Source organism: Pseudorca crassidens, chromosome 16 (genome assembly GCF_039906515.1).
Source record: "Pseudorca crassidens isolate mPseCra1 chromosome 16, mPseCra1.hap1, whole genome shotgun sequence".
Taxonomy (NCBI): Eukaryota; Metazoa; Chordata; class Mammalia; order Artiodactyla; family Delphinidae; genus Pseudorca; species Pseudorca crassidens.
In genome coordinates this window covers 5,995,309-6,005,235 of record NC_090311.1, presented here as the reverse complement: position 1 = coordinate 6,005,235, position 9,927 = coordinate 5,995,309, and the positions used below count along the sequence as shown (strand labels likewise).

The 9,927-nt window shown below is 45.0% G+C and overlaps 1 protein-coding gene across 2 annotated transcripts in view; it reads right to left on the bottom strand.

The window, feature by feature from the left end:
• Positions 1-314: 314 nt before the first annotated feature.
• Positions 315-9,927, bottom strand: part of C16H10orf90 (chromosome 16 C10orf90 homolog) — a 227,644-nt gene continuing 218,031 nt past the window's right edge. For both annotated transcript variants that reach the window (XM_067709069.1, XM_067709070.1), the window contains 3 exons: positions 4,658-4,721; positions 565-664; positions 315-476 (listed from right to left, as the gene is read on the bottom strand). In XM_067709069.1, the coding sequence (XP_067565170.1) occupies positions 438-476; positions 565-664; positions 4,658-4,721 (203 nt within the window). In that variant the 3' untranslated portion in view covers positions 315-437. The remainder of the gene's footprint in view (positions 477-564; positions 665-4,657; positions 4,722-9,927) is intronic.

Sequence of the window (9,927 nt, the reverse complement as noted above, 5' to 3'; positions counted from 1 at the left end):
GCAGAAGTTGAGATTGGTATTTTGAAAGTGATGTATTTTAGGTCCTAGAAATTCGATGAAAAAAAAACCCCCAGCTCCCAGGGATCTAAGCCCGCTTGAGCACAGAAGACCTTTCTGCCTGAGTGGAAATGGTAGGGGGAAAAACCAGAAGCAAAAGATAAAATTCAGAAGTAAAAAAAAAATGAAGGGACCGTATCGAGTGGGTTCAGTTGAGTTGATTACCCCACTGCGGTCTGATGATCCATTTCCTCAAGGGTTTTTGTTTCTGCTCGGTTTGGGTCAGCAATTCGGGAAGCTATGCTTTCCTTTATGAAAAAAAAAAAAATCAAAAGTAAAATAAGTATTTCACGTCATGAAGATAATGCTAAGTTTAATGGCTTATCCAGCGTTTGAAGTCGTCCCAGGTCCAGGTAGAGGGTCAGCAGGGCAGCCTGTGGTTAGACTGCATTCCTTTGAAGGAGCTGGTCCAGTAATTGCTAGGGAATTAGAGACAAAGAAGTCAAGTTCAGAGTCAGCATCTGGGCACCACACACACGTCACACCTGCTGGCGGCCGGGCCATTACCTTTTTGAAGACTTCGGCCCGGAGTCTGTTACTCTGTAAGATCACCCTTTTCTTTTGTTCTTCTTTTTTCTTTCTAACTTCCGGCAAGTTATTATAGATTCTGAAACAGATTCAGAAAACATTCTGAATGGTAGCGAGATAGCGTGTGTCTGCTGTGGATCTGTGTCCTCTCTTGTCAGCAGGCTCTTCCATTTCAAAGGGACGATCAGCTGCATATGGGCCACCTCGCATCTGTGAGACCCCAAGACCCGGGGCTCCCCTGACCATCTCCAGATGGGACTGCCCAGGCAGGGGCCACGCAGCAGATGGAGCCCCACCCAGGGCAAAGCTGGAGAGGCCGGGTGTTTAATCAGAAGTCACTTTTCTTGTCTCTCCATCTTCTACGATAATTAACCACTTGCTTGTAAAATGAGAGATTCTAGACCTACGCTTCGCCACTCTGAGCGTAAACTTACCTTTTACCAAATACCTTTTTGCCACTCAATTTTTGTCTCCCTATGACTTAGAAAAAGAGCAGCGAATCAATGGAAGTAGCAGGAATTGTACTGGAATGACACACACATAAAATATGTGTGTGTCTGCCTCTTTACCTACTGCATTCCTAATTAAGCTGTTTCCAAATACCTCTCAGGCATATGTATTGATATTATGTTCTTGTCCTGGTGTAAAATTAGCAGCTTCCAAGACACAAGCAGGGCCTGAGGGACCCTTCTTCTGGGCCCTTTCTTCTTACTTCCCTACAGAAATTGTTTATGTACTGATGCCAAACAAGATTTCTGCTGGAATCCACAGACACAGAAGAGACACTGTAGCCTGAGCTTTTGGGGTGCTGTACACGTGGCACTTGGATTAACATCTCTTGTTTTATTTTCTCTCATGTTTGAAAGCCAGACAAAATTTGTTTAACATGTTGCCCTCTTAAAATAATAATTACAAACTATACAAGTATTGATGATGACAATATTAGCAGGTGACACTGTCTTGGTTATAGGGCACTAGGCTAATAATCTTTTTATGAATTTACCTTTTAAAAATTTTTATCTATTTATTTTTTATTGAAATATAGCTGATTTACAATGTTATGTTAGTTTCAGGTGTACAGCAGTGATTCAGTTATACATATATATTATTTTTCAGATTCTTTTCCTTTATAGATTATTACAAAGTATTGATTCTAGTTCCCTGTGCTATATAGTAGGTCCTTGTTGGTTATCTATTTTATATATAGTAGTGTGTATGTGTTAATCCCAAACTCCTAATTTACCCTTCCCGTCCTTCCCCCTTTGGTAACCGTAAGTTTGATTTCTATGTCTGTGGGTCTTTCTGTTTTGCAAATAAGTTCATTTCTATCATTATTTTTTAGATTCCACATATAATTGATATCATATGATATCTGTCTTTCTCTGTCTGACCTACTTCACTTAGTATGATCATCTCTGGGTCCATCCATGTTGCTGCAAATGGCATTATTTCATTCTTTTTTATGGCCGAGTAATATTCCGTTGCATATGTAGACCACGTCTTCTTTATCCATTCATCTGTCAATGGACACTGAGGTTGCTTCCATATCCTGGCTACTGTGAATAGTGCTGCTGTGAACACTGGGGTACATGTGTCTTTTCGAATTATGGTGTTCTCTCAATATATGCTCAGAAGTGGGATCGTTGGGTCATATGGTAGTTCTGCTTTTAGTTTTTAAAGGAACCTCCATACTGTTCTCCATAGCGGCTGCACCAATTTACATTCCCACCAACAGTGCAAGAGGGTTCCTTACTAGGCTAACCATCTGACATGAATTTCCCGGGTAGCCCTCACGACAGTTGGAAGAGACACCGTCCAGTGTCCTGCTGTTATGGGAGTGAGGAACCCATCCCCAGCGAGGTCAGGAGGCCAGTGGCGTCCCTCGGCTGGTGAATGAGGGGCTGGGAGTCCAGCCTCGGTCTGTCTGACTTCATGCAACACTGTTCCCCAATCATGTAGTGTAGAGTGACCTGGGAATTGCTGGCACATGGCACAGTGCCTGGCACACTGAGGGCATCGACATGATCTAAATGAACACACGATTGCCACATCGAAGAGCAATGCTAGAGGGGACCAGGAGAAGTCTGTCAGGGTCAGCAGGAAATCTGACATGTCCCAAAGCCCCACAGTGGAACTCCTTCTGGATCCACAGACACGCACCTTCCCGATCTTGACCATCTGATCTTGTGGGGAGTTTAGGATAAAAATTCCCAGGCCTCAGCCCTGGAGCTTCTGCTGCAGTATTTTCTTAACATCCTCAATAAATTATGGCACGTCTGTACAATGGACCACTCTGCATCAATGAGGAGAATCACCCATGTCTTCTGACATAGAAAAAGACCTCACAGACACAAAGTAAAAGAAGCTACAGAAAGATAATATTGCATATAGCATGATCCCATTTATGGTTAAGAATTAGATAACTAGTAATAGTTATCTAATTAGATACTAAATAGTTCTCTAATTTGTACGTCTAAATAGACGTACAAATAAACGTCTATTTTCAGGCAGAGAGAAAGGCCTGGAATGATATATAGGATGCTGATAACTGCGGTGTCCCTGGAGAAAGTACAAGGCTGGGAGGTGGGGCAGGAGGGGGGCCAGTCAGTCACGAGGGACTTCAGCTCTCTCTCTTCTGTTTGAATTTTTTTTAATGAAAATGTAATTTAATAACATAACTGATAACAAAGAATACAAAAGAAAAGGAAGCTCCAGTGTGATTCTGTGGGTGCATGAGGTCTGAGAACCGGGGTCTGAGCCCACCCAGGGCACAGCCCACAGAGCAGAGTGGAAGTCCCGTTACTGACCGCATCTGAGGAGACCTGGCTTCCAGCCAGGGAAGCCATGGTGTGGGGAACAGCATCACTCTGCCCATCGGTCCTCTCAGAGCCTCAGTCTCCTCTCAGTAGAATGATATGGTGATGCTCTGTCCACGAAGGCTGCTTTGAGATCTACATTTTAATTTCAGGTCTCCATAAGAGCAGCTCTGGACTCAGGGACCAGGAGGGGAAGACGTGGCTGCATTTTCCACCAAATGGAAAAAGGAATACTTTGGGCGTGACGTATACACAACTTCGCACTTCCGCAACGGCAGGTCTTGAAACCCAGTGGCCCTTTAAAAACCCAGTTAGAAAGCTGCGCAGTGGGTCATTAATGGGATGCTCCCCTTTCTCCTTTTACTGTTTTATTTACAAAGAGGTTCCCTGCAGATAATCAAAGTTGGCTAATCGTCACGGAAACAATACAGTCATGGGGAAGCAGAGATTTTGCGCGGGGAGTGGGGAGAAATGTATTCTCCCTATTTTAACGGCTTCTCTAAGCTGTGCTATCAATTTGGTTAAATTGTTATAGGTCCTCCCAGTACTAGATACTTCATTATAAACTAATGGCATTTTACTTGGATGAACTTGGCAAACTCTGTCAAGTTACTACATTTGGGTTGGGAGGCCAGGTCTCAGAAAGAATGGCAGCCTTTGTGTGTTGGTGAGAACGAGTGGGCGTCTAGAATAGCAACCAGCCAAGCAGGACAGGGAGAGTTTGCGGGCAGCAGGGCCGCCAAGCCCGCCGGCGATGCGGTGCCAAAAAGGCCGGCTCGTGGCCCTCTGTGGCTTCGCTGGCCCCACGCGCCATCGGCCTCCAAGCCTGGATGCTTTTCTCCAGGCTCTGCCACTGTCAAGGCCCTCAGGAGACCTAGCTTCTCTCCTCCTCATAAAATTACCTGCAAAGGTTCACAGTGACAAACAGCACCTGCCCAGAGCAACGATGGGAAAGTGCAGAAGCATTCCTGTTATGAGTCTGGGGATCTCTTAGAGACCAATTACAGGACTGGCTCAGAATCCAAGACCCACCACGTTCCTAAGGTTTTTCCAAGAACGACATTAGCATTCAGAGGCGCGATTCAACAACTCCACTTCTTTCAGCCACAGCTTTTCAAATCCACGGCCAAGAAGACCTCAGAGCTTAAACGTGGACCTAGAAATAGTGGCCCAGCTGGACAGTGCCTGGATCCATCAAGCCATCCCTCCTCCCTCCTCCCCCACTTTTTTTGACCGCACACAATATAATCGAGTACCTTTTAGATCGCATATGCATCTCCTTCTCTGAAATGTACCTTTCTTTCGGTTTGAACAAGTTATCTGGGAAAAAAAAAAAAGTGGACAGAGGATTAATTTCGGAAGGTACAGATGTTGCACATTTCTAGAGAAACATCGTGGTGGGCTTAGTTCACTCTCTGTTATCCATCCTTAATCTAAGCCCAGTCTGTTACAAACACAGCAGGACTCAGTAGACACACACACCACGCACAGTTGTATTGAAATCAACGAACAGTTAAACATGGGCATGAAGTTCAAGGTTAACATCTAATCGACTTTATGGTCAGTGACTCCTTTGCATGCCGCATTTAGCAATAAAGAGTCAGAGTTTACTGGGGTAGTGCCACTGCGGCACGAAAGTGTGTTTCAGTGTCGCTCTGGGTGCAGGGCCCTGGGTGTGAGGTCATCCCATCCACAAAATATCTCCACACTAGGTGTTTGGTGCCTCTGAGGACAAGGAAATCTCCCACAATTGCTAGAACACTTTCAGAGCAGGGACTTTCACTCACAATTGTAGTCTCCATCAGGGATGCCCGGCCTCTGCATCCTTTCTAATGGAGGGATTAGCCCTTTCCAAGCTCAGAAAATGTAACGGACAACGTAAGAGTGATGTCTGCCTAGTGCCCTTTAAGAAAGTACACGGTGGCTAAAGATGACTGTGAGTCTGGAATTTTTTTTAATGAAAGTACATACTGCTCATCACAAGATGTTTACAGATGGCACGCTTGAAAATGGTCTGTGCTTTTTCAAAAACAGTGTATACCTTTCTGCGATAACTCTGAAATCCCCATGAGACTCAGCCCTACGGGTTAGCCAAGAGGCTGGCACCCAGAAATATTGCATGGGGGTGCTTGTTGCATGGGGATGCATCTGAGCAGCTGCCACACATACTGTCTGCAACCCCTGGACGGTAACCAGCTCCCCTGCCTTCATTCAGCACAAGCAGACAGGTGACTCGATGTCCTTCAATCAGGGAGTTGCAGAGTGGGCCCCCTGTGGCCCCCAGCCAAGACTCCACCATGTTTCTATGAGTCTCCCCCACCTGGGCCTGTCCCCCCTCGCTCAATACTCCAGCAGAGCCACCGAAGATTTCTCAGGCTTGAGAATATACCGACTTTTCCAGGAATATACAAGAAGGTGGGATAGAGGCGTGGATGCGAAGACATCTCTTCCCCTCTGGGGAACTGTAACACAGCTACCGATTTACAAGATGGAAACAACACAGTGGCTGAACTTGAATTCTGTCTGGTTAAAAACATAAAAGAAAAAGGTGGCGCCATTATTCAACTTCAGAGACAAGATTCAAAGGAAAAACAGAAGAAAAGAGAAAGAAATCAGAAGAGTTTTCCCAGGGAAGGGAAAACGTCCCCAGTGTTTAGAAAGGCACTGGGCCGTGTGAACCAGGAGAGTCAATGTCTCCATGAAGACTGATCTGCAGAGACGCCTCCCAGCGCCCGCCCTCTGCTCACCCTCCAGACAGGGCCCGGCCAGAGCCCAGGACCTCAGGAAAATCCCAGCAGCATTCCAAAGAAATGGGCTGTCACCTTAAGGCAGTCAGCGTCTTGGACAAGCAAACACGCGTCCGCCTGAAGACCCCCACTGAGGCAGGGAGAAGGAGCCTCCGACAGAGACTCCCCCGCTGGGTCTGCACCAGCATTCCTCAGGAGCCACTCAGGATTAGGGGAAGGGTGACGTGAACAGATGCACGGTACCCCAAGGGAACAGAAACGTTACAAAGTGCATTTACAATATTTCCATAATCTCAGTTCAATCGTATGTGGTCTCCCCTCAGAAGTTAGTTCTGTTTTTGTTTTGGTTCGGTTTGATTTGTTTCTTTTGAGCACCTGATACCACAATGAAGCTCTGGTCTTACTTCCAAGAGGAAACAAAAGCAAACGTGAGCTATCTGGCACCTCCACTGTTTTGTTTTCTGAACTCTTCTCCGCCCGCTGTGTCTCAGCACAAGTTTCAATTCTGGGCCCAGCAGCCCACGTTAGGTGCAAAACAAGCATGTCTGTATCCAAGAGGGCCTGCCCCAGCTGGCGGGCTCCACCCCGCACCTCGCTGGTTGCTGTTGATTCTGAGTTTTCATAACAGCACCAGGCCCATGTGACAGATAGTGGGGATGCTTTCTGGATGGGATGGAAGAGAGGAAGAAAGCGAGGCTCTACCTTCCTGGAGGAAGTTGTTTGAAATAATCAAGTGTGTCGCTAATGGCTCCCAGCCTCGCTGGAGTAAAAAGAACCCTATTTGGCACTTTGAGAGGGAAAGCGGCAGGAAGAGGGGAGGGGGCGGGGTGACACCTGACGGTCAGCATTACTACTTATAATAAACAGCTAGTGTTTATTGGATCGCCATAGATCTTCACACCAACCCTGTGACATACTCATATTTCTTTTGTATTTTAGGGTTGGAAAATCAAAGTTCAAAGTGCCAAGGGTTTCCTGCTCAGGTTTATGCAGTGAATGAGTGAGTGGCAGAGCTGGATTTCGGTCCAGATCAGTCCAGCCCTGTCCACACATGCCCTCAACCTCAGAACACGGCCACCAACCCGTGGTTGCAGATTTCATCTTTTGGTCGCCCTGACACGTGTTGGTCCATTTCCCAGGAGACCAATCCAAAATCCCTTTCTCTTCTTCCTTCTTCCTGCCTCCTACATTTAATGAGCCACTACTATGCCTCCAGGAAATGCTCAGAAGAAAATAAAAATGATAAGATCTTGCCACCATGAGACTTCATTATTGAAGAAGGAGTCAGATAATTAACAAACCAGCTACAAAGTATCAGGTAGGTGCTGTGATGAAAAAGAATCATGGCCACATGGTCAAGGAGGACCAGGGTGGTCAGGAAGGCTCCTCAGGGAGCAGTTATTTAAACCATGACCCAAATGACCACAGGAGCCAGCCATGGGGGCCAGTAGAGGGAAGAGTGAGGAAGGATCCGGGACACAGTGCATACAGTGTGAGGGAGGGGGCATGAGGGCATGAGAAGGCAGGCCGGGAGTAGAGGTAAAGCAAAGACACTGTGGTTCTCCACCCAGGTTATACACCTTACCACCGCCTGCAGAGTCTAACCACGATTCCCACACGTGGGCACTGGAACCTGAACCAGAATCTCCAATGATTCTAGGGGGCGCCATGTAATAGGGAAGAACGAATCTGACTCCATATCAGCAATGTTTCTTTTACTTTAACCTTTGTATTCCATTGCTTTTGCTCTGAGTTAAGAATGTTGCCTATAGCCTGAAATAGACAGGAAAACCCATTCTCAAGGCTCTGACCTTTAAGGGTATAATACTTTTCTGTTCATATAGAGATGAAAATTTGCAGAACAGAGACTAACATTTGTCTTGTTGGAGGTTTACAGGAACATCGTGACCTGACCTACACCGACAGCTGCAAGAACAAAGGATTCCAACACCAGGAAATCTGCAACAACCAACCACACCCCTCCCTCAGGTTGCCTTTAAAAAGGCTTTGCTGAAACCCTTTGGGGAGTCTGGGCTTTTTGGGGGCATGAGCCGCCGTCTCCTTGCATAACCCTGCAATAAACCTTTCTCTGCACTAAATCTCTATGTTTCGGTATTGTTTGCCCTAACTGTGGGTCAGGCACACGAACTTGCATTCTGTAACAGCAGGCGACAGGAAGCATCAGTGTTGGGTTTTGCAAGCCTACTAAGGAGATCTGCAAGTCTGTTGAGTTTTCCTCCAGAGTAAGAGATGGAGAGCCAGGTGGGTTTTTTTTTTTTTAAATTTTATTTTATTTATTTTTATAAGCATGTTCTTATTAGTTATCTATTTTATAAATATTAGTGTATACATGTCAATCCCCATCTCCCAATTCATCCCACCACCACCCCCCACTGCCACTTCCCCCCTTGGTGTCCAAACGTTTGTTCTCTACATCAGTGTCTCTAATTCTGCCCTGCAAACCGGTTCATCTGTACCATTTTTCTAGGTTCCACATATATGTGTTAGTATACGATATTTTTCTCTTTCTGACTTACTTCACTCTGTATGACAGTCTCTAGATCCATCCACGTCTCTACAAGTGACCAAATTTCATTCCTTTTTATGGCTGAGTAATATTCCATTGTATATACGTACCACTTCTTCTTTATCCATTTGTCTGTCGATGGGCATTTAGGTTGATTCCATAGCCTGGCTATTCTAAGTAGTGCTGCAATAAACATTGGGGTGCATGTGTCTCTTTGAATTATGGTTTTCTCTGGGTATATGCCCAGTAGTGGGATTGCTGGGTCGTATGGTAGCTCTATTTTTAGTTTTTTTACGGAACCTTCATACTGTTCTCCATAGTGGCTGTATCAATTTACATTCCCACCAACAGTGCAAGAGGGCTCCCTTGTGTCCACACCCTTTCTAGCATTTGGTGTTTGAAAATTTTCTGATGATGTCCATTCAAACTGGTGTGAGGTGATACCTCACTGTAGTATTGATTTCCATTTCTCTAATGATTAGTGATGTTGGGCACTCTTTCATGTGTTTGTTGGCCATCTGTATGTCTTCTTTGGAGAAATGTCTATTTAGGTCTTCTGACCATTTTTGGATTGGGTTGTTTGTTTTTTTAATATTGAGCTGCATGAGCTGCTTGTATATTTTGGAGATTAATCCTTTGTCAGTTGCTTCATTTGCAAATATTTTCTCCCATTCTGAGGACTGTCTTTTCGTCTTGTTTATGGTTTCCTTTGCTGTGCAAAAGCTTTTAAGTTTCATTAGGTCCCATTTGTTTATTTTTGTTTTTATTTCCATTTCTCTAGGAGGTGGGTCGAAAAGGATCTTGATGTGATTTATGTCATGGAGTGTTCTGCCTATGTTGTCCTCTAAGAGTTTGATAGTGTCTGGCCTTATCCTTAGGTCTTTAATCCATTTTGAGTTTATTTTTGTGTATGGTGTTAGGGAGTGTTCTAATTTCATTCTTTTACATGTAGCTGTCCAGTTTTCCCAGCACCACTTATGGAAGAGGCTCTCTTTTCTCCATTGTATATTCTTGCCTCCTTTGTCAAAGATAAGGTGACCATAGGTGTGTGGGTTTATCTCTGGGCTTTCTATCCTGTACCGTTGATCTATATGTCTGTTTTTGTGCCAGGACCATACTGTCTTGATTACTGTAGCTTTGTAGTATAGTTTGAAGTCAGGGAGCCTGATTCCTCCAGCTCCGTTTGTCTTTCTCAAGATTGCTTTGGCTATTTGGGATCTTTTGTGTTTCCATACAAATTGTGAATTTTTTT